Below are 27,264 nucleotides of genomic sequence, written 5' to 3' on the forward strand. Positions count from 1 at the left end.
TTATGTGAATCTAGTACACCATCAAATCTAATGTGCACCTCCATTTTCAAAACTTTGAAACCAAAAAAGTATTTGCTGGCGCCATCAAATCTAATACACACCCTAATTGTCACAACGTAATTTGGCCAAAAAAGGTGTGCATTACATTTCAGTAAATAACAGTAGTTTTCGTTGACAGTGAGAGAGGTTGGGGGCCCAGGGCATGGTTGGGTTCCTTTAGTTGGCTGCAGTGGGTTTTGTTTGTGTGTGTGAAAGAGAGGGGTTGTTGGGTCAAGTTAACCATATTGATTCACATGCTGTTGGTAGGTGGTTCTTGTTGTCTTGTTGGGGAGCCACACCGGGGAGAAAGCATCCTCTTTTATTTGTCCCCATGTCTGTTTTGGTCTGTTGGTTAGCTTAGCTTTTCTAGTAGGGCTGTTTCCCATACAGTTGGGTACCAGTGGTCCATGTTCACTCCTGACAGGTCCTCCAGTGTTTAGCTCTGACGCTCCTGGCTGCTGAGAGTAGGTATCAGCTCTTTGGGGTGTGAGTGTGCGTTTGATGTAAACATTTTATTAGTAAGAACAAGAAGCAAAAGGAGACATTGATGGTTTTAGTGAGAATTTTATTTGAACTCTATGGAACAAATATAGTTTTTATATATCGTTATATGGGTACACGTTTTGAAGTGTTGCAATTTTCATTTATTACAAAGCAGTGTCTCAACAGAATCAATAGGGCAAGTCCACATTTATTCCAGAGGATTGACTGCTGCTTAAAACACCAGCTCCTCAGAGGCTGCAATCCTGAGTGCTTTTCAAAGGTAAATGATGACATTTTAGGTAACATGTTTGCTACATGTCGCTAACTTTGTCAGCATGACAAAAAGCTGCTATTAGCATAAAATGTTCCTTACCATTTCCCTTTGAAACTTATGTTTCACTTGAGGAAAACGAGGCAGACCAGTTTCCCCCGCACTTGACACTGGGCTGGGGCTGGGCAATTGGATTAGGTGGTGTGTCCTTCCCCTTGGCTCAGCCAAGCTCCCCCTTCCACCCAGTATATATAGCTGGTTGGGAGGCCTGCTGGCTGGAGCCAGAGGAAAGCCACCAAACAGTGCATTCCCAGGGAGAGTGGGGGACTTGTGCTGACCTGGGATCTGCTGGCGCCTGAACTCATTGCCATTGTGTGACTGCAATAGTCCCAGCAGCTGCCACGATCAGGAAAGCTGTGATTGCGGAGGCTCTGCCTCTTTGCAAAGCCCCATGGCAGGAGGTGGCAGTTTGGATTGTGTTTTCCATTTTTAACATCAGGAAATATGGAGGTTAATGACAAAAGAAATTATGGTTGAGCACTTTTCCAAACAGCCTAGCAGCCTGATGCTACATGGGTATGAGATGTGAATGGTATTTTCTAGCAATCATAATGCAAGTACTTTTGTTATCATTTTGCTCCTTCCCCTCCCCCCTTTCCTAAACATCACTTCAGTGTCATTGTTATAGTATACAGTGCTTTTTTTTCTGAGCCACTAGGTGCCGGAACACACCTCCCTCAGGAGACTCACCCCAGGGTGTGTGTTCTCCTCGCAAGCCAGAGGCAACCTCTGACAGGCTCTTGATTGTGGGGCTGCCTCAGCTGCCACCACACAGGCAGGGGAGTGGGCAGGCCGCCTCTTTTTCCCTGGAGGAAGAGGCAGCCCACCCATGTGAAGGTTGGGGCTGAGGTAGCTCCGTGAGGCTACCTTTGCATGGGTGGGTGGGCAGGCCACCTCTTCCTACTGGCAGAGAGGCAACCCACCTGCCCCCCCCATGGTATACAGTGGTGCCCTGCAAGACGAATGCCTCGCAAGACGAAAAACCCGCTAGACGAAAGGGTTTTCCGTTTTTTGAGGCGCTTCGCAAGACGAATTTCCCTATGGGCTTGCTTCGCAAGAAGAAAGCCCATAGGGACATCTCCGGGGACCTCTTTTAAATGCTGGCGGTGGGGACCAAAGCCTTCCCCCCCCCTCCGGCCTTCAGAAGAGGTCCAGGAAGGCCGGTGGGGGCCGAAAGGCTTTGCTCCCCACCGCCAGCATTTTAAAAGCGGTCCGGGATAGCAGGGAAGCGCTTCCCGCTATCCCGGACGGCTTTTGAAGGCAGGCGGGGGGGGGGGAAGCAAAGACTTTCGCCCCCCGCCGGGCTTCAGAAGAGGTCCTGGACCTCTTCTGAAGGCCGGCGGGGGGCAAAAGTCTTTGCTCCCCCCTGCCTGCCTTCCCGGGAGAGCGGAGAAACGCAGCGCCTTTCTCCGCTTTCCTGGACGGCTTTTCCCTGCCTTCAAAAGCCGTCCGGGAAAGCGGAGAAAGGCGCTGCGTTTCTCCGCTCTCCCGGGAAGGCAGGCAGGGGGAGCAAAGACCTTTGCCCCCCGTCGGCCTTCAGAAGAGGTCCAGGACCTCTTCTGAAGGCTGGCGGGGGGGGCGAAAGTCTTTGCTCCCTCCCGCCTGCCTTCCCGGGGGCTTTAAAATCGCCCCGGGACAGCGGAGAAGTCCGCTGTCCGGGGCGATCTTAAAATGCTGGTGGGCGGCAGCGCTGCCGCCCGCCAGCATTTTAAAAAACCCCGGGACAGCGGAGAAGTCCTCTGCTGTCCCGGGGTTTTTTTTAAATGCTGGGGGTGGGAAGAAAAGCCCTTGTCCCCCCCCCCCAGCCTTCAGAAGAGGTCGGGGGACAGACTGTCCCCGGACCTGGACTGAAGGCGGTTTCCTTAGGAACACATTGATTTTCAATGCATTCCTATGGGAAACCGTGCTTCGCAAGACGAAAAACTCGCAAGACGAAAAAACTTGCGGAACGAATTAATTTCGTCTTGCGAGGTACCACTGTATTGCAAGTGAAACCCCCATGGCTCCACTGCGCATTGGGACTGAGGCGTGGCAGCAGTTTCACACGCAATATACCGCTGGGTGATGGCACCATCGTGCTCTGGCCTTCATACCATTCCTGGGCGATGTATTGATATGGCAACCAGACCGATTGTTGAGGCTGCTCAGCTGAAGCTTCTGTGCCTCAGCTGAGCAGCTTAACAAGCTCCCCCCTCCCTCTCTGGCTTAGGTGAGCTGGAGCAGTGTTGGGGGGGGGCTTGCTCAGCTGAGGTGCGGCTTTCCTGTGTGTCAGCTGTTAGCTAGGAGGTTGAAGAGCCCCAGCAAAGCGCAGGTTCACCTGTGCCTCTGTAGATGATGTCTGGGATCCACTGAGGGTCTCCTCGTGAGTCAAAGGCATAGTGGGGCTTTGCTGAGGCTGGTCAGGTCTCTCCCCACACTTCTGTGGAGTTCTGGCTGGGGGAAAAAAGCTGACATTCAGTCAAGAAAATGTTGCTTGGCAGCAATGGTGGAAATACCCGGTTGGCTTTTGTAGGGGAACTGTAAACACGTTTGGTATTTAAAAAAATACTTTTACCACTGTGTTTCTATCTCATTTGGCATTTATTTTCTGAATACTGTATGCTCTAAAACTTGGAGGCAAAGTTCTATGAGAATAAGCTAACAGAAAATTAAAATAATTCTATATTGAATATACATTATTCTCATTTCATATACAAAAGCTACCTATGACATAGAAAATAAAATGATTGTCTGTTTTGAAACACCTAGGTAAAAGGTAAAGGTACCCCTGCCCGTACGGGCCAGTCTTGACAGACTCTGGGGTTGTGCGCCCATCTCACTTAAGAGGCCAGGGGCCAGCGCTGTCCGGAGACACTTCCGGGTCACGTGGCCAGCGTGACATCGCTGCTCTGGCGAGCCAGAGCCGCACACGGAAACACCGTTTACCTTCCCGCTGGTAAGCGGTCCCTATTTATCTACTTGCACCTGGGGGTGCTTTCGAACTGCTAGGTTGGCAGGCGCTGGGACCGAGCAGCGGGAGCGCACCCCGCCGCAGGGATTCGAACCGCCGACCTTTCGATCGGCAAGTCCTAGGCACTGAGGCTTTAACCCACAGTGCCACCTGCGTCCCCCTTGAAACACCTAAATTAACACAAAAGAATTGCCTTTTTTCAACTATCAGTTGCTTCGGGAATTTAAACATTTCTGAAGTCCAGCTTCTCAGAGAGAAGGAAAAATAGTTTGGCTAGGATTAAAACCTCACTCAGAGAGACAACCAAGGGAGCTGGGGACTGTGAAGGGAGTTCAAGAGCCAAGGAGCCTGAAGGAAAGGTTTCCTATAATGCATCATGCACTCTAAGTAAAAATTCAAATTTTGTACTTACATAAAAAGGTTCTTATTCAGCAGTTAATCCTTATCTCCACTATAAACATTATAGCCTTCTGCCTTAATCAGCAGGATCTTTTTAGAATCTTGAAACAGGACAACGTCTTTAATTTTGCCAACAAACTCCTGATTGAACAGCCCTGAGGTGACAGTGTTCACTCTCCTGTTGAGCCCAAATCCTCCAAAATAGCAAGTCCCTCCATAATTGAGAGCAGTATATTTTCTTTGTGGATCTAGATCTTCAAAGAGAACTAATTCCTCATCGAGGTACACTTTGATGAGAGTCTTGTTCTGTGCAATGGTGACAAAATACCATTTTTTGCAACATAGAGACTTGCTTTGCAGAACAAGAGGGACAGCAATGCTTTCTCCGAGATTTACCATGACTTTCAGCATTCCACTAGCAAGTCCAGCTGCAAGGAAATCATTGTCTTCATTTTCAGCCTTCCCTAACCATACAAGTAAACCATCCTCTTGCTCAGTGGTGAAATTGAAAGATATCCTAGTGAATCTGAGGTCCCTTCTTTTATAGTTGGAATCTATGTATTTGAGGTATGAATTGCCTGTAAATTTTGCAGTAAAAAATGAGGTCTTTTTTTCACAACGGAGGCCTGACCAGCCAAGTCTACATGCACATGTATATGAAAGTAAAGCTGGGGTAGGTATACAAATGCCTCCATGCAGACATTTACTATGTGAACAATAAGCAGACTGCTCACATGTCTTCCCCGTCCAATGCTTGGGGCACAAGCAATAGAAATCCGATGGTTCAACTTTGCATTCTCCATTATTTTTGCACACTGTATACCCACAAGGAGTTCCATCGCAGTCGCCTACGTTGGCACCACCTTTAGCTCCTTTCTCAGTCAGTTTTAGCGCTCTGCCGTTGACAAGAACCTCTCGAATGCAGCCTGTAAAGCCGATGGGTTCATTCTTGATGGCCATGGGATTAACCAGATTTAAAGAAGAGACTCCACCTATGTAGAAGTCTGTGCGTGTATCTAAGGCAGTCATGCCACTACTAGCTTCCCGGGTTATATTGATGCCATTGAGGTCGAGGTAGCCTTCATTGCCAACTCTCCCTGCTTTAATTAAATACCACGTACCGCTTGTGCTGTGTACATTTTGGAAAGTCTGCAGAATTACTGTTCTGTCACCAAGGTTGTAGCGCAGCTGTACATACCAGTTTACTAAGGAGATGCTTAGGAAATCGCCTATGGAGAAAGAAAAAGAAAGATGCTTCAATATTCCATGAGCTGATAGCACATATTTTTGGCTAAGCATTACTAGGCAGCAGCCTTGACACTCTGCAGAACAGGCCTTCATTGCACAACTTGTGACTCACCAAGCCAAATGCAGCAGCCAGCCATGCACACCATTTTGGCAGGTGCTCAACAACCACCTTGTTTTGCAGTTCAAGGAAAAGGAGCAAGAACAGATTTAGCAAAACCCTGTTGTTGCACCATGCCTAAGAGGCTGCATTCGGCTTGGTGTGTGAAAGGTTGAGAAGGTATAGTAGAAAATATGAAGATAAGCTACAAGCATTCAATGCGACTTTGTGAAGGTGGCTGCAGGGGTTGCACAGGGGAATGCGATTGGAAGTCTCCATCTGATCAAGGCTTATCTGCCTTACCGGGATTTCTGATTGCATGGAGGCAAGAAAATGGGTTCATCCAAACAGGCTTGGAAGCTCCCTTTGGACCTCAAAAGTGGGAAGGTTGGAATGGCACACGCAGCATGAACACATTCTGTACCCCTGCTTCCTTGACCATCTTGCCCAACAGGGCACCAGTTCTTTTAGAATCCAGTAGGGTTTTTTTTTTGGAGGCGGATAGTTTTTGTAAAATGGCAAGGGAGGCTATGGTATCTCTCTTTTGGTCAATGAAATACATAAATTTAAACAGAATGCATTACTTCAGTTCAAAATTGGTGTGGTTTTTTAATCTTTGTAGCAAATTGACTATTAGGTAAAGGTAAAGGTATTACTATGACCTAGCAATGTGAAAATCCAGTGCCAATTGGCTGTTAGGCGTGAGCAATGTTTGTTAAGGTTTTCATAACTGGCAAAAGGGATTGTTAAGGTTTATGTAACGCTGGCTAAAGGAAAAGCTTTACATAAGGTGCTTTGCAAACTTAAGCAACAGAAACCCCTTTCATTTCTTTTGGTGGCTGCTAGGAGAATACTCCAGGACCTCCCTGCACTCTGAGTCTGCTTTGACAGGCTCATTGCAAGGCAGATGCAAAACTCAGTCCTCAGTGACCCCCCACTTCCATGACAGTGTGGTTGAAATAGGTAATATGAATGTTATAAGTTAAGCAGAGTACTCCACTGACAGAGACTTGTTACTTAGAGGGGAGAAGGTGTGATTGAAATGAATGCTTGTGGCAGTCGGTAAATGGCTCTTTTGCATCCTGTTATCAACATAAAGGTAAAGGTAAAGGTACCCCTGCCCGTACGGGCCAGTCTTGACAGACTCTGGGGTTGTGCGCCCATCTCACTCAAGAGGCCGGGGGCCAGCGCTGTCCGGAGACACTTCCGGGTCACGTGGCCAGTGTGACATCGCTGCTCTGGCGAGCCAGAGCCGCACACGGAAACGCCGTTTACCTTCCCGCTGGTAAGCGGTCCCTATTTATCTACTTGCACCCGGAGGTGCTTTCGAACTGCTAGGTTGGCAGGCGCTGGGACCGAGCAGCGGGAGCGCACCCCGCCGCAGGGATTCGAACCGCCGACCTTTCGATCGGCAAGTCCTAGGCGCTGAGGCTTTAACCCACAGCGCCACTTGTTTTAATACAATTGGAGGTAAGCTCCAATGTGTTAAATAGCACTTAGTTACAAGTAACTACACCTAAGCTCACAATCTTGGGCATAATCTGTGCTAGTATCCTTTCTCATTTTTCAAAGAGTGTGCATGCAAGACAGAAAGATGTGCAGGCCTTTGTATGGAGCTGATTGACAGGGTTTGCAAACAGACAGGGCTATCCACTGGGACCCGGGCCACGTCTTTACCTGCCGCGCACAAGATGTCATATATGATGCTAGGTGTAGGGCAGGTGGTTGGGGGGAAGGGCTCATGATTAAGCAAATATTCTGTTTCCCACCCTCTACACAATAAGATAACCAAAGCACAAGTGTCATTTGAAATTTCCACTTCTCTGAGTTTTGCAAGGCAGTTCCTCAACCAGGTAATTTGCCCAAACATGCACATACTGAGTGCCTGCTGCAGGCACTCCAGTGTTATTGTTTAAATTGCTGGATTTCAGTGCAAGTATATACCGTATTTTTCGCTCTATAAGATGCACCAGACCACAAGACGCACCTAGTTTTTGGAGGAGGAAAACAAGAAAAAAAACATTCTGAATCTCAGAAGCCAGAGCAGCAAAAGGGATCACTGCGCAGCGAAAGCAGCAATCCCTCTTGCTGTTCTGGCTTCTGGGATAGCTGTGCAGCCTGCATTCACCCCATAAGACGCACATACATTTCCCCTTACTTTTTAGGAGGGAAAAAGTGAGTCTTATAGAGCAAAAAATACGGTATTTCTTTTAAAGAGACATGTAAGGCTATTTGTGCTACTTCAAAACAAAACACAGCTCCGAAAGCCTCCCACCCCAGCATTAAAATGGCTGTGAGCTTAGAGAAGGAGGAAACAGTAACTGAAGCAGCAGCTTCAAAATCTGGGGAGAGGGTATGAGTGAGAGGAGAGTGAATGAACAAAAGCTGTGGTTGCTACAGGAGGGAGCGAGGCAAAACTGACACACAGTTTGCCAGTTTCGACTGCTGCCTTCCCTTATGGCTTTGAAGAAAAAACTTCAGAAAACAAAGCAGTGGCTACCAGGGGTGTGAAAGGAGAAGGGACAAAATGCTTTCTGCATAGCTGTATCATGCCAACTGAGTGATTGGAACATAGATGCACCTCACAAAAATGGGGGGAGGACTGTTATACCTACAAAGTGTGGGAGGTCAATCAAAATTCCATTTAAAACTTACAGTGGAAGAGCAATGGGTTTTCCTAAACCTCAGTGCTGCACTGTCTGTGACAAACACGATCCAGCTGAACTAAGTGCATTTTTTGTCAAGAGCGCAATGCAGCCATTTTAGTCAGTCCAAGACACTACATAACTTTTTTTTTAAGGATTAGCTTGATCTGATCAACTAATGCTGAAACACGAGACATTCTAACGAACCTATGTATGTCTGCATTGATTATTTTCCTTTGTCCATATAATAAAACACTATAATGCAGACCCTCTCCTTACCTGACCGTGGGCTCAGGTGTTGAGCAGTGTAGAATAGGATGCCGTTTGCTGAAAGGGCTTGGAATTGCAACTGGATATGAACATGGCGTCGGATGCTGAAGGAGTCAAATGACATCCAAGAAGATTTGTTGCTACTGAAAGATGCATCGCTTATGGTTAGGGCTACAAAACAAAACAAACAAGGAAGTACGGTAATCTCATTTCTCTAGTAGATGGTGACAGATCGTTACTTTAGCACTAGTGATATGTTGGGCAATACTTCATCATAAATCTAAAACTTCATGTTGAATACAAATCTGAATCGAGGGTTTGTTTGTTTTTTTGCTCTCTGTCTCTCTTACAAGCCCATGCTAAGTTAGTTTTGTGTACCTGTCACCACCACTGATAGGATCTGGCTTTTGGTATGAAACTGGAAATGCTTGAAAGCTGCTGTATGTGGTGGTGGTTCTATGCATGCAATTGCTTTGCCCTAAGACAACTGCTGGCGCACAAAGACTTCTGTGCAGCCACCATGTACCCAGGTGGTTGGGTGAAAAAACCATACATAAAATTATCATAGTTAAAAAGGCAGTTTTTAAAGTGGAATGCATTCACATGCCCCTTCTGCAAACTAGTCAAGATCCCTCTACCCACAGGGTTCCTAAATGGTGAACTTTAATTTTAGTTTAAGAGAAGGGAATACCATGTTCCAAATAGGCTATTGGGTAAATTACATTGAATAGAGCAGCCTAAGGGCAGCTAGTTCCATGCAGCATCTGGTGCCCCAGATGTGATTACATCTAGCCTGTTAAATGAAGGGCAGATGAGCATTACAAGACAGATGGACACTTGCTGGGTGCAGAAAACAGTTTCCATGCAGGAAAGTCCCTTACTGGATCAGGGTGAAGTTAGAAAAGGGAAGAAAGAATAAAAATTAAAGATGGTTCTGCTATCTTTGGGTCAATTTGGAGGGTACACAAGCTGGAACCATACACAAAACCATTCACTTTTCTGAATCCATGCTGATAATGCCCAGAATAGGAACAATTCAAAAGATGTGTTCCCACACTATGTTACTTAATTAGTTGGATTCAGGAGAATGAATCATCTCCCTGTGAGCAATCCCTGTCTCAAAGCAATATCCAGATCAGTGGTTAGTGAACACACTGGGTTGGATCCAGATTGAGTCATGTTTAAAGTAAATTGATTGAAATCGGTGGGAGAGTGAAATCAATGGGCTTTAAGTTTGTCATGACTAGTGATCTCATGGGCCTCTTCAAAGCATGACTCAATCTGGATCCAGCCCACTGTGTGTGTTTAAAAAAACCCACCAAAAATATTTTTATTTTATTTTTAATTTTCAAGAAACAGGATATAAGCATAACTTTATCAAAACAATTTGATTTTCCCACTCCCCCAGAAGATTACGAATACAGTCAGGTTCCCCATAAATCTATATGTGTTGTTGGTGGGTACCAGTCATCAGGGTGTTCATCTAAATACTTTATAAAGGGATGCCAGCCCTCTCTTGAAAACAACTTTTGCATTTATGAACTTCATTTTTCTCTACCCTTTTTAACAAATCGAAAGGAGCGTTAGCTGGCAGAATGCTCTGAGGCCAGGCACAGGAAACACTAATAACGGCAATATAATAATAATTAGCGGGTGGCGCTGTGGGTAAATCCTCAGTGCCTAGGGCTTGCCGATCTCATGGTCGGTGGTTCGAATCCCCGCGGCGGGGTGAGCTCCCGTCTGCAGTCCCAGCTCCTGCCCACCTAGCAGTTCGAAAGCACCCCTAAAAAGTGCAAGTAGATAAATAGGTACCGCTTACTATCGGGAAGGTAAACCGCGTTTCCGTGTGCTGCACTGGTGCCGGCTCGCCAGTGCAGCTTTGTCACGCTGGCCACGTGACCCGGAAGTGTCTCTGGACAGCGCTGGCCCCCGACCTCTTAAGTGAGATGGGCGCACAACCCTAGAGTCGGACACGACTGGCCTTCGGGCAGGGGTACCTTTACCTTTAATAATAATAATAAAACGCCATTGACTGTAAACGTTAGTCATAGCAATACTTTTCTTTTTGTTGTACCACAAAGTGTGTATCTTGCGAACGTTGCAAGAGATTTGATGCACTGCGGTAGATTTTTAAGGAACACCCTCCTTTGCCCCCTTTTCAAAATAATGGAGCGTGCACTAAAAACAAATACAAAGACCCCACCATCTTGCTAAACCTAAGAAGACTTTAAAAGTGTAAATCTCCCTGGACCAATTAAAGTCATGGGACCATGTTGTCTTTGCAAGTTCTGTTGCTGAAATACATTCCTCTTTCCCTCTTGCACTCATTATGTTTTCTTCTAGGTGCCATAGAACACAGCCCAGTTCACTAGCCTTAACATTGCCTCCCCATCCTATGTGCCACTGTTGTCATGGATGCCCCACCACACCTCTCTAGGCAATTCTTTTCATGCTCTCCACAAGTCCCACATGGCTTCTTTGTGTTCCCAGTGTTCTTTGTGTTCAGCTTCATTACTAGAGATGCTCTTGACAACTTGTGACCACCGGGCTCTCCCCCCCCCCCCAAGATTACTGAAGTTATACAGCAGGGACAAAACTACACAACGTACAAGATAGCCATATTAGCAGTCTCCAGGGAATGGTTTTAAGACTGAGGAAATATATGGGGTTAAACATCCCTCCCATTTCAAATTAGAAGCCCCACAGCTTCTTTCAATTCCAGCTTTTAATAACACTGGCTTTCCAGCTCTGTCTGTCATTTGTCTAATGGGGAAGAGCATGCAACTTTGTTCAAGTTACTAAGCATGGTGAGCAGCATCTATATAACTGCCAGGAAGCATTAGCAGCAGATCGGGATGAGAACGAGTCACCTCTCCCCATTGCAGCCTGATGACAAGATTGTGTTAGAAGTCAAAAGATTCTTTTCTATCAACAAATAACAACGCAGTCGAAAACATAGCTGACTCTGGGATCTGCATACCTGTACTTGATTCTATATGTTTTCATCACTATACTGTAGACAGTATGATTGGCAGCCTGATCCCAGGATCAGCAGAGTCTGAAAAGTGGTGCTCATTAACATTTCAAAAAGCTCAACACAAAACCCAAACAACACATTTCTAGCAGGCTGCTGAGTCTGGCACTGCTGCTGACTGCAAGGCCAAGGAACAGCTTGGAAGATGCTCCTTAGTAGCCTTCTCTGCGTGAATCCCAAATACTCTTAATACTTGCTTCCTGTCCTACTGCAATTTATTTTACTTATTTGTTCCATTGTAACTTGCCTTTCTCCTAGGACTTTATACATAAGTCCACCTAATTTTATCCTCGCAACATCCCTGAGAGGTAGGTTATGTGGGGTTATCTAGTGAGCTTCGTGGCTGAGTGAGGACTTGAACCCTGCTCTCCCTGGCTTGACTCTATACTGAGTTTATCTTTGTGCACAGGCTGAGGGCCCTGTAAAGCTATAACTGCACATAATTTGTTGCCTTGTTGTCTAGGGGTGTCTCGCACTAGGCCCTCGTGTTTACTTGCCTTTCCGTTTGTAACAGGCAGTTCTGAAAGTATTCCAGACACCATTTAGAGTTCCTTCACCTTCTGTGAAACCATGTTATCTTACTTCAAAATGTCTCTTGCCATTGCCATTAATTTAGTGCAAATCTATAGGAAAAGGTTCTCAGCAAAAGCATAATGTGCCTTTAGCCAGATCCCTGCTAAATGCAATGCTTCTTAAGAGTCCTGCATTACACCAGGGATGAGGGAACGTGTGGCCCTCCAAAGGTTACTGGGTTTTAAGCCCCATCAGCCCCAGCCAGCATGGCCAGTGGTTAGGGCTGATGGGTTTTGTTGTTCCCCTGCTTTAATCCAGTATGGTGTGTAATTTGTGTAAGCAAGAGCCCTTCGTGGCATCCTTTTGCATATTCCCAATATGCAGTGCTGATTTATGTTGAATTGAAAGTTTACATGTTTTCTCCTTGTACTCGAGAGTAAAAATATAGTTTGCTCTTAGCAAACAGAATCACTATAGCAACAACAGAAAGGTATTTGTTCAGTGTTTTCTATATTATTTGCAGGAGAAAGGGATTCAATTCTTCCTAAGGGCATGCTCCTATGAGATACACAGTATTTACGGCATTTCAAAAACCTGGCAAATAAGTCCCTATGGTTTATTTCATTTCAGTTGTCGAAATATAAGCTGAGCAAAGCAGAACTGAGTTCTATCTCTCCCAGTTTCTTCAAATATGTGGCACCTTACATGGCTTAGAAGAAATTGTAAAACAAAATAATAGCAATCAGTGTGAATGGAGTGCAGTAAGGGTTGTATGGCACAATCAAACAGCAAGGCAAAACTACTACAGGTAACAACCTGGCTTATATCCTATATATATTTACTCAGGAGTAGCCCCACTGACCTCAGTGCACAAACTTCAGTTACATAACAATTAAACCTGAGCTACCTTCATCAGGAACTCTGAAGAAATGAGAAATAGTGCAACAAGAGGCAAAGTTCTAGGCCTCATTGACAAAAAAACCAACAAATCTCTGGCTTCAGATGGTATCCACCTGAGAGTCCTCAAAGAGCTCAAATGTGAAATCGCTAGTTTTCTGACAAAAACACATACCTAGTCACTAAGATTGATCTCTGAACAAAAAGCCATCAATGTGGCACCCGTTGTTTTTTAAAGGGATCCAGGGAATTGCAGGTAAGTTAGCTTAACGCCTGTTCCAGGAAAGATTTCTTAAAGATAAAATTACTAAGCTTATAGAAATCTTGCTGAAGAATCAAAATGGCTTCCGCAAGGGTAAGTACTATTTCAGTAACCTTTTGGAGTTCTTTGAAAGTATAAAAAAGCACGTGGATAGGGGTGATCCAACAGATATTGTTTATTTGGGCTCGGGGCTTTTGGTGCCTGAGGCAAGACGTGTTACTGACACTTTTCCCACCCCACCCACCCCTGATCTGGGCCCATACCCTGGTGGGGTGGAAGGAGCATGCCACCTGACACAGGTTGCCTCATTGGTGCTCTGGCTGTGCTAGGGCAATGTCATAAACAAAAATCTGACCTTAAAATTCTTACCACAGCAGCAAGAGAGCTTAGGTGCTGCAAAGCAGAACACATGACACACTTTTCTAGCCACTTCCCACTTCTCAGAATTTTCTGCCTGAGGCAGCTGCCTCACTCTGCCTCATGGTAGGACCAGCCCCATTTGAACTTTCAAAAAGCTTTTGATGTAGTCCCTTATAAGTAAACCTAGCAATTATAGGCTTAAGATGGCGGACCTTTCATTCTCATAGCACCTAGATCTGGGGTTATCCAATGAAGCTGAATGGTGAGAGATTCAGGACAGAACAAAAGCATCTACTTCTTCCCATGGTGCAATAGTTAAAATGTGGAATTTCACTGCCACAATGTGGTGAACGCCAACAATTTAGAAGGCTTTAAAAGGTAAAATTCATAGGGTAAGGCTTAAATGTGAGGATAGCTGTGTGCTACCTTGAGGATCAAAACAGCATGACTAAAGAATAACAGCAGAGGAGGGCTATTTGCCCTCAAGTCCATCTTATGAGCTTCCCATGGGTACATGGTTGGTCAGTGGGCAGCAGGATGCCTGACTAGATAGGCCCTTGGCCAGATCCAGCAGGGCTCCTCTGAAATTACCTGTTTTGTTAAACATCTCTAGCCAGGTTATTTTATTGCTCATGTGCTGAATGGTATAATAAGCAGTACTTTCCTGAAGGCTGTGTACACACCATACCTATGAAGCATGCTTAGAGCACATGGCTTCTTCCCCCAAAAGAGTCTCAGGAACTATTGTTTACTCCTCACCAAACTACAATTCCCAGAACTCTGAACAGACTACAATTTCCAGGATTCTTTTGAGGGAAGCAATGTGATTTAAATGCATTGCATGCACACAGCCCAAGTGTCTGTATATAAGTATAGGGAGAACAGCTACACAGTTTAATCGGTGCTTTTACTCATAGAAATTATTGTCCTATGCTGCCATCTAGGGAATGCATTCCGTTATGGCACTTTTACCTTGGTTCTCAAACTTAATTCATCCCGGAAGGCCATTCCAAAGCCAAAGCATTCCCAAACTAAGGCACACTTTCCCATAGCACAGAAAGTAATGCAAAATGGATTAATCCATTCCAGACAAATAAAAACAACCCCTAAAACAGCTATTCAACATGAATTTTACTATCTAATGAGACCATTGATCCATAAAATGATAGCAATAAACCAGGCTGCAATCTACTACCCAGTATCAAAAACTGCAGTGATCAAAAACTGCATGACCTCCATTGCCATTGGAGGGACGAGACGCGAGGGGAAAGTTTAAATGGGGGGGGGGGGATGGAAACACACAAACTGGAGGGACGAGGAGCGCGCATGGGGTGTGTGGGTGGGGGGGGAGGAGGTGACTAACTGGATGCAGGAGATGGGCGTTAAAGGGGGGGGGGGAAGGGAGGCAAAAGTTTTCTGCCTCCCACCCAAGCCATCTCCCTCCCTCTTTCCCCTGCATGTTTTCCGGCATCTGCCCAGGCTCCCCATTCGCCCGGCTGAGTCCCAGGGCTTCTGTTTGCACTTTGGGCAGCATGACAAGGTGGCAGCTGTGAGCCGGTCGGGGCGATGCTGCCTGCGCGTCCCTGGCACGGCGGCACCGGAACACGGCAGCAGCACCGCAGCGCGGAGAGGAGGCGGCGGTGGCTGCTCTCGGCTGCGCTCCTAGCCTCTGGATGCTGAGCCGGTTGGGCTGGAGCCTGTACGAAGTGCGAGCGCCCCGATTCTCCGCTCGGGAATGGGGCCCCTGAGCTGCCTCGCCTGGACCTGGCTTGGGACGGGGGTCGAGAGGGAAGGCGAGGGGGCGGGAAAGTCAACCTGCCCAGCATAGTTCCCCCACCACAACCTCTCTGCGCGCTGGGGGAGAGTCGTCAGCTTCCAAGTCTCCCTACTCTGGAGTCACTTACATTCCGAGGAGCCGCCCAACTCCACTTTGTACGGAGGAAAGAGGCGCTTCGCAGCAGAGGGAAGGAAGCAGCGGCAGTCACTGATGGGGCCAAGCCGCTCCTGGAAGTGTGCACTCAAATTGGAGCATGTTCGGCTTCCCAAAAGAGTTCGAAAACCGGAACACTCACGTCTGAGTTTGAAGTGTTCGGCTTCCAAGTAGTTGGAGAACTAAGCTGTTCGAAAACCGAGGTACCACTGTAATGTTACAAAATACAAATGTAGTCGTAGTTCTTGCAGTTCTCTGAACTGAGTGTCCAAACACAACATGTAACAGCCAAGCTAGTACTGAGCTTTGCCCCCCCCCCATGCAATTTCACTTCCTTGCTCTTGAAATATCATCAATATTTGCTAACTATGCCTAGTTTGTTCATTTGTTTTATACGGAAAGAGTCACTTTCAACATGCACAGTCTATTTGATTTTGTTTTTAGGTTTACATAATGTCCTTTTCATATTCCTAAGCTGATTTCTCTCTCACTTTTAATGGAGATTTTCCACAGTGCTAGGTTGGCTCCTGTTGTGCTCCAGAAGTGGGGCTGGAATATTTTGTTGCTATGGAGAAAGCCATGACCTTTGCAGCCACGGGATGAAGAAAGGATCTGTTGACATTGGAGCCATAACAACCTTAACTAGGAGAGGAAGCATAAGGACTATGTTAACAATATTAAGAAAGTACTTCAGTCTCATAAGATCCAATTCAAGTCACTCCTGTTACCATCAACAAGCTAACCCAGATTTGCTATTCACACACTAGTTAATTTGCACCTCCTAAGGACTGTTTTATATGCTATCAAATAGTAAATTAGATCCAAAAGCTGCTTTTATTTGATGGAAGAGCTTCCATCAAAGGAAGACTCCTTCTGCCAGAAGAAGGGGACTTTTGGATTCAATCTAAAATGCCCATCTCATTTTGATTCTGGTTGCGGTTTTCATCTCTCAGGAGTTATCTGAAATCCATAATTTAGCAGGTTTGTGTATTATCCGGTATCAATCAGCTCTGGCGGTTATTGGATCCTACAAACAGCGAGTGCGAAGGTCGTGCCCATGTTCTTCATGGACCTATTGTTTTAAATGGCCTTTTACTTTATCCTTGCATTGTCAGGCCACTAAGCAACAAAGGAACTTCTGTATGCTGCTTGATTGTGGATGCTTTCCCTTCCTCTCTCAGCCAAAAGGAAAACAACTTTTTTTAAAAAAATTAAAAGCTGTAAGGCCAGATATATCTGTGAATGAACACATGGATTGATTTTCTTCCACAAACATGTGCTGACAAAGCACACAGCACTTAACACCAGGTCTGTTTGGGGTGCAAAACCATCAGACTTCATTCATGGTACATGCTTCCCATATATGGCTTGTCGGGAATGGGAAGTTGCCGTAAAAGAGGATCCTCGTGTGTGCTGGTGGAGTTCATCTATAGCAGCCCCATATGGAACTACGGTGGCCTCAACATGGCTGAGTAAAACTGCTTCATACTGCTGTGGAATCTGAAACAGTGGCGTAGCATGGATTGCCAGGGCCCAGGGAAGCGCATAGGGGGTGGGTGGGTTGGAGGGAGGGAAATGGGTGGAGTACACATCCACATTCAATGGCTACCACATCACCCAGGAGATTGCAGCCTCAGAGCTGAGAAAAGAAGAGTTGTTCCATTGTCTGGCGAGGTCACTTCCTGATTCACATGGAGAAGCCATTTTCAACAGAGCCCAGCAATGGAAGCACACAGCTGCATGGAGGCAATTTTGCATCCAGGGCAACTGCCCTTATGGGTCCCCCCATGCTACACCACTCATCTGAAAAATAATAATGACTCCTGCTTTCTTAAATGCTAGGGCATATAATTATTTTGGGCCATGAGTCATTCCAGCTAAGCTATATTGAATTGTTGCTCAAATACAGGGAGATTGTTTTTCCCCTAATCAGCCTAGGACAACCTAAGTTTGGTTTGTTCTTCCACATCCCTGAGGACATTTTGTTCTGTTTGCTGCCCTTGGGTTGCTGGCAAAATTTGATTGGTATCCTTACTGCTTGTTATCTCTCGAAGGTCCTTTTGTGTCTCGGGTATTCTTTGACATATATCCTTCCTGAATAGTTACTACTCTCGACGACCCCTCTCCCCTTTGTTTCCTACTCTCCTGGGCTACATGCTACTCTTTCTTCTGCTTCTACGCCTGCCATCAATCCAGAGACGGAAGGATGTTGAGGGCGGGGGGGATAAATAGTTGCTTGTTTACAGGCTGCGGCTCACTTACCAGAAAAGAAAAGGAAAATTGTACTTTGCAAAAATCTCATGACGATTCATTATGCTGCCAACAGAAGGGGAAATGGAGGTCAAGGATTTTAAGGCAGAACACAGTAGGCTTTTTCATGGTGAAGTCTCCACTTCTTTTGTTCTGATGCCCCTCTGGGAGTTATTTACTGTTGGGGTTTACTGCAAGGACAGTGATTCCTTGCCTGTTCTCAGGGGTCTGGTTCAAGTAATTTGAACTCGCGGCACATCACATGAGGGGGACGGATCGCCACTAATTAAAGATGCCCCGTGCCAATTCGGTTTTTTACTAGTGTGTGAAGGGCTGTTGATTCTCAGTTCATGCCAGGAGGGCATTACAACGGTGAAAACACCAGTGAGAAAGAAATATGTGGGGCATGATGCCAGGGCAAGTAATTGTAGTAGCTGATTTCAGCTGAATAATGGGCATTTGTGGCATGAGCTATGAGGCAGGATTATTTCCAGCTAGAATAATGAATGTATTGTGTGGTCTTGGGCAAGGTACAACAACCTTGCACATGTAATGTAGGGATAAAAAGAACCAAAGTAGACGTGTCTCTGGCAAACCCGCCTCTTTTTAAAACTGGCTGTGCAACAAGCATGTATAAAACAGGGGGAGTACGGCTTACTTCCCTATAGCATTTTTCATGAACTGGATTTAAATACCAGAAGTAAGCCAGTCAGGGAGAAAAGTGGCGGGTGGGGGGCTGTGGAGAGGCAAGTGGAGAGCACAGAGAGGGTTCAGCAATCCCACGGCCATTCCCTTTTTTCCTTTTAATAATTGAATCCTTCTTCACCTTTATACTACATTAGGAGAGACCCCATACCAAAGTGATATGTCTCTCACCACCCTGTATAGTTTGTCTCTAATATTGGTCTACTTTACAAAATTGTTCTAAGGATGATTGAACTAACATACGTCAACACTTTAAGCACTTGAGGAAAAAAGTTCTATATAAACAAGCAATACCACTACCCTCTGGAAATCTAAATACAGTTGCACACATTCAATCTCAAAGCAAGAGACGCAAGGGGTTCCTGCGCTTACGGGGTTTGGTTGCCTTGGAATGAAGGTCAGTGGAGACTGTAGTGTCTTTAGGACTTACATATTTATACATCTACATAACCTGAGCATACGATGGAAGGGCTCACAGAATTAACACCCTTACAGATTTTGCTTCTCTTTCCGTTTTCTGGGAAGTCCTACGTCACAGCCTGGGTCTAACCTTAAGTTAGTTGTGTCTATTATTTTAGTGTGTCTACTGTGAGTAGGACTGAACACAACCCACTGTCTCCCTCCACGTTGGGGCTATGCAAAGACGATATCCATGTTATTCGATGTGCTCCTTTTCCCTTATGGGGTATTCGAGAGCCCATATAGCGTCCTTAAGTGGGTTTCCTATTGGTAGGAGAAAATAACAGAGGCCGACCAGAGAATATTGAGAAGCAAAGCAGCTAGTAAGCCTGATCTTTATTGATCTGTTGCAACAGGGTCCTCACTCACCACACGCAGGAGGGCGGAGGAACCCCATACAATGGTGTGCAAGCCCTTATATAGACTTTTGAAACTGCCCACCCTGTAACTCAAGACCACTCCCGAAAACATCATACATACATCACAGAATGAGGCGGTCTACAACAGAAATCCTGTCTGCCAGGATACCTGACGATGGCCAGTGATTGCTTTACTTGGGCAGCCCAGCCATTCTTTTGTGATGGTAGATACCTTAATTCCTGAATCCAGGTCACAGGCTCACCCTATTCATACACAAAGATGCCCTAAAGACGGGTAAGCAAAAGACAATGGAGAGGCTTTCCCCGTTTCCTTCCTCCTTGCAGAGAAACATCTGAGGTCAATTTGGGAGAGTCAAAATGGTTTCAGGATTGCTCTCTCCTGTACTATTTCAGACACAAGGCTTGTATACATACGTATGTGTTTACCTTGTAAATTTATGAACATTTAATTTATATATTTGAGACCGTAAATTCTTATAACATGAGTAACTGAAACAAATTGAAGCAAACTTGTACGAGCAGGGATCAAGGACTTTCTTGATAAAATCTATACTCATGGTACTGTTAAACTAGTAAAAAGTACATTCTTGGAGCATGCCTTCCATTTCCCCCCAGCCAACAACCACTAAGATCTTCCAGAAATCATGTGCACCTAGGCAGGTCAAGTTTCTCTTCTTTCTTATTCCAATCCTAAGGACCAAGGCTACGAACCAAAATCCCTATCATCATCATCATCACCATCATCATCATTTTAGATGGAAACAACAACAACAAAAATATTTCACTCTTCTAATTCCATCAGGTCCAGCATTTTGGCTTGCCAGATGGAACAATCCCACTTGCTTCTTCCTGCAGAGTGTTCTGGGGATTTTCCCCAACCCAGTCAATTTTTTTGGGGTGGTGGTGATGGTGGGGTATGTGGAGTGAGGGGTGGGGAGAGCTCCATTGCACAAGTGGAAGTCCTTTCACTAATAAGACTCATCAGTTGAATCCTGCACCACCACCATTGTCTCCATCATATTCCCTGAACTGTCATACCCAAATTAAGAAAAGTGGGTAAAATGAAAACTCCTTGGTAATGCCATTACTAGAGGTCTATATTGGAGATCTTTGCCTTACCTTGTTCACAGTAGATGCCAGTGGTTCCTAGTGGGCAGTGGCAGGTGTAGCCGTCAGGTAGTGGGGCACAGGTGGAACCTTGCCTGCAGCTGTGGGGTGGCTTGTGCTCGGGATCACAGACAGAAACTGTCTCCATGCAGAATGCTCCTTTCCATCCAGCGGGGCAGTGGCAGCTAAGAAGAGAAAACCATAGGATATTATTAATACAGGGCTAGCTGCATGTTACAAGCCACTGTGTATAAGAGAGTCCCTGTGCCTTTTTCTTTAAGGAAAAGTATCTTGGCAATAGGGGCGCGGGTGGCGCTGTGGGTTAAACCATAGAGCCTAGGACTTGCCCATCAGAAGGTTGGTGGTTAGAATCCCTGATAAGGGGTGAGCTCCCGTGGTTGGTCCCTGCTCCTGCCAACCTAGCAGTTCGAAAGCACATCAAAGTGCAAGTAGATAAATAGGCACCGCTCCAGCAGGAAGGTAAACGGCGTTTCCGTGTGCTGCTCTGGTTCGTCAGAAACAGCTTAGTCAATGCTGGCCACATGACCCGGAAGCTGTATGCCGGCGCCCTTGGCTAATAAAGCGAGATGAGCACCGCAACCCCAGAGTCGGCCACAACTGGACCTAATAGTCAGGGGTCCCTTTGCCCTTTACCTTTACCTATCTTTGCAATGGGGAATTTGAAGAAGGGAAACAATGAGCTGAACCCTTTCCCAGCCTCTGCAAGTAATCCTTCCAGATGCTTTTCCTGATACAGAATGCAAGGCACTTAACTTCCTCTTGCAAGTACATGTTGTGAAAACCATGTGGGAGGTGAAATGGAGCAGAGGGAGGTGGGGAAGGGGTTAAGGGAAGCTCCCTCTGCTGCATCTCTGCTCCACCAAAACTGCTTTTCTCATTAAACAAACAAAAAAAAAAAAGGGTAGGCCCTAAAAATATTCATCTTAGGCATCAAAGGTCGGGGGGGGGGGGAGGGGGAACGAGGTGTGTCTTCTGCATATAATGGAAATTTCACAATGAAGGTGCCAGACACACCTCTGTTGGGGAGAGAATTCAAATTCTTAGGGACTGCCACAGAGAATACTTCCCCCTTTTTGACCACCCTCTGAACATTCGAGGGCAGAGGAACTACCAAGAGGGCCCCTTCTATTTTAGACACTAAGGTGAACACTATGAAGCCCACTTTCCTCCTCCTTATAGGAAGGGCTACCAAGATATTGCACCTGGACTGCTATGCTGAATGTGTACCGGCAGCTACTGGATTTATGATCCCTCACCACCACTATGCCCAACTGCCATTCAGGTGCTTGGAAAAGCTGATCTCTGTATAGAAGCTTATTTGGTCCACGGACTGCATTCACAGATGCCCTGTGCATTGCCGTTTATAAGCAAGGATTTCATAAGGATGTATTCTAGTTTGGTTGAGCCACCTGGTGGGGAGGGCTGGAGTGCAGTGACAGGACACCTGCTCTGCATGCAGAAGGTTCCAGATTTAATCCCCAGGTAGGAGGTCCCTGCCTGAGACCCTGGAGACCTGCTACCAATCAATCTAAACAATAATGATCTAAGAAAGACTGGTGGTCTGACTTAGCATTTGTTCTTGTGAGTAGAATACTATTTTGGCTTTATTGCATTGTTTTGACTCCAAAATGAGGCACCTCTGACTACACAGCAATGCACCAGTTTCTATTCATTTCAAAAGAATCACCAAGTGCCATGAGCATGTGCATATTATTTTCATCTCAAGCGTTAGGTAGATACCCAAATAGTTACTGCCCAGCAGAAACCTATTTTCTATTTTTCCACATCAAGGGCGGCTGGTCCTAGAAACTTATTACCAGAGGTTTTGCATGCCTGTTGGAACGCATTTCAAATACTGTATTTCTACCTAGATGAAGAATAGGGGCTTGCCCAGCCGAGAAGCCAAATGCAAAGTTTACCCTAAAAAATAAATAAATTAAAATCTACAGGAAATGGTGTGCATTGCTGTACCTATTTAAATCAGCAGCATTGTCCCCATAGCAACGGACTCTCCAATTTAAATGCATTGCACATCATGTCAAAACGGAGGTTCTCTGACACACTGAAGCAATTTCTCAAGAAGTGAAAAGCCCCTAGGAGGAAATGATTCCTAGGAGCCAATATGATGTCTGAAAACAAACCCAGGCTCTCCGAGGAACAGAGCTTTTAAGAACAGCAGGAAGAGGAGGAGGAGGAAATCTTTTTGTAGCCATGCTGCACGTAAAGAAGGAACGGGGAACCTGCGAGGCACCAGATGTTGTTGGACTACAACTCCCATAATCCCTGACCATGCTGGTTGGGGGGGATGGGAGATGGAGATCAAAAACATATGAAGGACAGGGCCAGCGCACTCATGAGCCAAGGAGAGGTGACTGCCTCAGGCGGCAGGATCCACAGGGGCAGCAGATCCCAATGTGTATCCTTGGACAGCCACAGGTTTCTCCACCCCTGATGTAAAGCACATGCTAGACATGCAACTTTACCCCCTTTCAAACCCAAACCCAGATATGGTAGTTGTGGTAGAATGGGGCGGGGGTGGGGAGCCAGGGTTAGTGCATGCATAGAAGATTTGGATGTGCATCTAAAGTCTGGTTAAGGGCCATAGCTCAGTGGTAAAGAATCTGCTTTGCATGCAGAAAGTCCCAGGTTCAATCCCTGGCATCTCCGTGGAGTTGCTGGGAGAGAACCCTGTTGGAAATCCTGGAGAGGTGCTGCCAGTCAGTGTAGACAATACTGCGTTAGATGGACCAATGGCTTGCCCCAATATAAGGCAGCTTTCCACATCTTAGTTTACATTTGACTAACGCCCATGAGAACCATGGTGTTAAGGCAGCATGGGCTTGATGAATTTCCCACGCAATAATAATTCACCCAAACCCATTTGCACTTACTAAACGGTAGAGCCGCTTTCCACGCACGTCCCCCCATTTCCGCATTTTATGAAGCGGCACGGAGACTCGTCACACTGCCCTACGCTGCGACCAGCATTCAGGTGGCCTTCTGGGACTCCTGGGGCTTTAAATGGCTGGTCCCTCCCAGTGCGAACTCGTATGTCAAAAATGCAACCTGAAAAGAAATAATAATAATAATAATAATAATAATAATAATAATAATAATAATAATACCACCTGGCACCCATCTGGTGATGCATTTCAGCAAGAAGCTTATGGAAGAAAGGAAAGGAAAAGATGAACGGATGTGTAAGATTTTTGCCGCTCAGGAGGAATTTATTTGCCACAATGCTATGTATAGCTAACTTAGTTAAAGGTATTCATATAAATATATTTCTATGAAATTAGGAGGGAAAAGACAGTACACAGCCTCAGTCTTAATCTCATTTAGTCATGGGTGGTTCTGTAAGGCTCCAGAAAGAGCTTAATTTAAACATGCTGCAAAAGTGGCGGATGTCTGTACAGTGGTACCTCGGGTTAAGTACTTAATTTGTTCTAGAGGTCCGTTCTTAACCTGAAACTGTTCTTAACCTGAAGCACCACTTTAGCTAATGGGGCCTCCTGCTGTTGCCACGCCGCCAGAGCAGGATTTCTGTTCTCATCCTGAAGCAAAGTTCTTAACCCGAGGTACTATTTCTGGGTTAACGGAGTCTGTAACCTGAAGCGTATGTAACCTGAAGCATACGTAACCCGAGGAACCACTGTATATGGCTGAGGTTACCAACCTTTTGGGGCCAATGGGCACATTTGCAAACCCAGCAAACTGCCATGGGTACTGTGTACATGTTGCAACTGCAAAACACATGCCCTAAAACTATACCTATGGATTCAGACTCCCTTTACCCCCATCCCCACCGATTATTTTGGTTTGGAAAAACCTGCTATTCTCCCAGTTGCTGTATGTTTCCCTTTCTAAATCAGAGGCACTGTAGGTTCCATTACTAGAAAGGGGGAGCACCTGGCTTTCAAAAATTGGGTTTGCAATCCTGAGCCCAGATATGGAGATGCAAGATTCACTGGACTCTATGAGACTTGCTCCTGAGTAGGAAGGCAATTAGATGCAGCATTGTTTACATTCTGCAGCAGTTCATCTTCCATCAAAAACCACTATTTGTCTCACTGTCCACTGTGGCAAAATTACCTAGCTTATGTAAATTACTTTGCCATTGTGTTGCTGGACCTCATTCATTTCAGTGGAAAGGAAACACAACGAAAATGGGGAGTGGTGGAAATCAATTACATATAATTTGTGGATTGAAAGCAACAACGGTGAAGACTGATCTTATTCACTGGATTGAGTTCTGCTCCAAACATGGAAGGAATAAATGAACACTGGCCATTTTCACTCCAGCTTCTGTTTTTGTCAGCGTTCTCTGACATCCCTACTCCTGAGCAGACATAATTAGAATTGCACTGCAAACATACGCAGGTTTCAGTTTTAAGAAGCAAAAGGGAGCGTGATATGGGAGGAGTGTCTTGCTGTATACATGGCAAGTCCTGAGGATACTAGGTTATTCCCAGAACCAGTAGGTTGTCTCCTGATTACCCAACCCAGGTTCAAACCTAATGCAGATGAAGAGCTGGAAATTCTGTGGGAAACCACCTCCCAACAGTAGAATTTATCCCAATGACTTCGCCCATTCCTATAGCTCAGGACTGGGGAACCTTTGGCATTCCAGATATTGCTGGAGTCCAAGTCCCATCAGCCCCAGTCTGCTGAAGCCCCACCTGCCCAACTCTTCTACATCACATTAATTCTATAATGCCATCTATGTATATGGTTTTTTGTGTGTGCTGGTTTTGCCCTTTAAAGCCCTATGCGGCCTAGGACCCATGTACCTACGGGACCGTCTCTTCTGGTATGTCCTTAAGGTCCACAAATGACAACATTTTGGAGGTCCCAGGTCGCAAGGTGGTTAGATTGGTCTCAACTAGGGCCAGGGCCTTTTCAGCCCTGGCCCCGACTTAGTAGAATGCTCTATCACAAGAGACTAGGGTCCTGTGGGACTTGACATCTTTCCACAGGGCCTGCAAAACAGAGCTGTTCTGCCTGGCCTTTGGTTTGGACTCAGTCTGACCCTTATGTTTCCCTCCCCTTATGATTTTGATCTATGGGTGACTTTTAACCTGTATTTTAAATTGGTCCCCCCCCATTATGTTTTTACTGTAATTTTACTGGTGTTAGCCACCCTGAGCCCGGCTTATTATTATTATTATTATTATTATTATTATTAGTGCTTCACAAAGAACAGGCAAGGCTGGCTCCTATTCCAATAAGCTTACAATTTAAAACAGACACAGGGGAACAACCGACAATGGGGCAGATAGAGGTATGGGGTGTGTGTAATAATACGTTTAATGTAAATGTGAAGAGTTGCATCCAACATCAGCCATGCTCAGAGTAAATCAAATGCAATGCAAGTAAAATTGTTAGTTACCTTGAAAGCCGTTCTTAAAATTGGATCCATTTGGTAAGAGTTCTGGGATGTATTCAATGTAACCTCCTACGTAGAACTGGCTGAAGACATTGAGCCCAACCAAAGTTCCTGGAGATGTGATGGTTTTGTTTTCATGGTCATCCACCTTTCAGACAAAAGCGGAACAAAACCAAAACCTGTTATTTGTGCAGCAAATTGAGTAGATCTCTTATCTCATCCTTACGTCCCCACAAGCTTCCAAACATGGAGAAACCACCATTAACGTGTTTTGTATTACAGTCTAAGCTTCACATCAATGAAGGGTAGAAGGCACTGCTGCAATTGAATAGTAAATATATAAATAAGGTCTTTAAATTTCCAGGGTGGTCATTCAAAGGGCTTTTAGAGGTGTGCAAGTATGTCTGCTAATGTAGCAAGTTGTACCCCTCCCACCCCCATTTTCCACTCCAGCAGCCTTATGTATTCTTTCCCGGAGTGCTTTAGAATTTCAAGAGCAATTCGTAAGGGGCAGTGTGTGTGTGTGTGTGTGTGTGTGTGTGTGTGGTGGGTGGGAGAACTGCTTTTGAAAATGGAGAGGGGCATTCAACAACCTTGTTGTATGAAGTCTTCGGGACACAGTACATAAATATATTTAACTCTTAGGATTCAAGGCTATATATTTAAAGTTTTGTTTGTATGACAAGCTTAATAAAGGTTATATATAGTATCCTGCCTCTTGCACCAAAGGAGCTCATATGTGGGTTCTTCTACTTTTATCCTCACAGCAACCTTGTGAGGTAGGTTGTGCTGGGAGGCAGGGACCAGGCTAAAGCCACTGCCAACCACCCCACCCCCAGTGAGCTTCGTGGATGCAAAGAAGAGTTTTCTAAGCATCTCTTCCAAAGGAAGCGTTACCTTCATCCAGCCATCCTGAAGAAATCTGCCAAGACTGACCACGTGAATATGCCTTGTCAGATCTAGCAGCTCACTAATGATAGTGGCTGTTCCAGATCCTAGGTTGTAGCTGTACACCAGGCGGCCGTGGCGCAGGCCTAGCACTAAGAAATCATCGCCATTAAGACCTGGAGTAAGAATAACCACAAGGGGATACATTAAGGGAGTGAGTCTTGGGTTACATTACCAAAACAAAATGACAGAATGTAAGAAATGATAGCCTAGATACTAGAGAGGGATTGCGGCTAACACCATCTTCAGGGGAGGCCCTTCCCTCAGTCCTGCCACCCTCACAGGGCCTTCTTGGTGGCAGCTCCCAGCCTTTGGAAATCTCTCCCGAGAGAAGCTAGATTGGCTCCCTCCTTGCTGTCCTTCTGTTGGCAGGTGATAACTTACTTGTTCCAACAGAAACAGCTGTTTTTGAGGAAAGGGCTGGTGCTGTGCTTTTTTTTATTGTAATTATCTGTATGTGATCACACACACACACATCTCCCCACTTCTGCATTATTATTATTATTATTATTATTATTATTATTATTATTATTATTTGGAAGGCGTATCT

The 27,264-nt window shown here is 45.6% G+C and overlaps 1 protein-coding gene and 1 long non-coding RNA gene across 2 annotated transcripts in view; one reads left to right on the forward strand and one right to left on the reverse strand.

The window, feature by feature from the left end:
• Positions 1-587: 587 nt before the first annotated feature.
• The window catches only part of EYS (eyes shut homolog), a 491,695-nt gene continuing 465,018 nt past the window's right edge, over positions 588-27,264 (reverse strand). Inside the window, exons 31-38 of the mRNA XM_083729676.1 lie at positions 26,664-26,830; positions 25,770-25,914; positions 23,272-23,446; positions 20,372-20,544; positions 8,472-8,633; positions 3,974-5,431; positions 2,829-3,597; positions 588-1,805 (exon numbers count right to left, since the gene is read on the reverse strand). Coding sequence (XP_083585802.1) covers positions 4,239-5,431; positions 8,472-8,633; positions 20,372-20,544; positions 23,272-23,446; positions 25,770-25,914; positions 26,664-26,830 — 2,015 coding nt within the window. The 3' untranslated portion in view covers positions 588-1,805; positions 2,829-3,597; positions 3,974-4,238. The remainder of the gene's footprint in view (positions 1,806-2,828; positions 3,598-3,973; positions 5,432-8,471; positions 8,634-20,371; positions 20,545-23,271; positions 23,447-25,769; positions 25,915-26,663; positions 26,831-27,264) is intronic.
• Positions 26,997-27,264, forward strand: part of LOC310840716 — a 46,232-nt gene continuing 45,964 nt past the window's right edge. The window contains exon 1 of the long non-coding RNA XR_014562034.1: positions 26,997-27,086. This is a non-coding gene — a long non-coding RNA (uncharacterized lncRNA). The remainder of the gene's footprint in view (positions 27,087-27,264) is intronic.

Source organism: Podarcis gaigeae (genome assembly GCF_964106915.1).
Source record: "Podarcis gaigeae genome assembly, chromosome: 3".
Lineage (NCBI taxonomy): Eukaryota > Metazoa > Chordata > Lepidosauria > Squamata > Lacertidae > Podarcis > Podarcis gaigeae.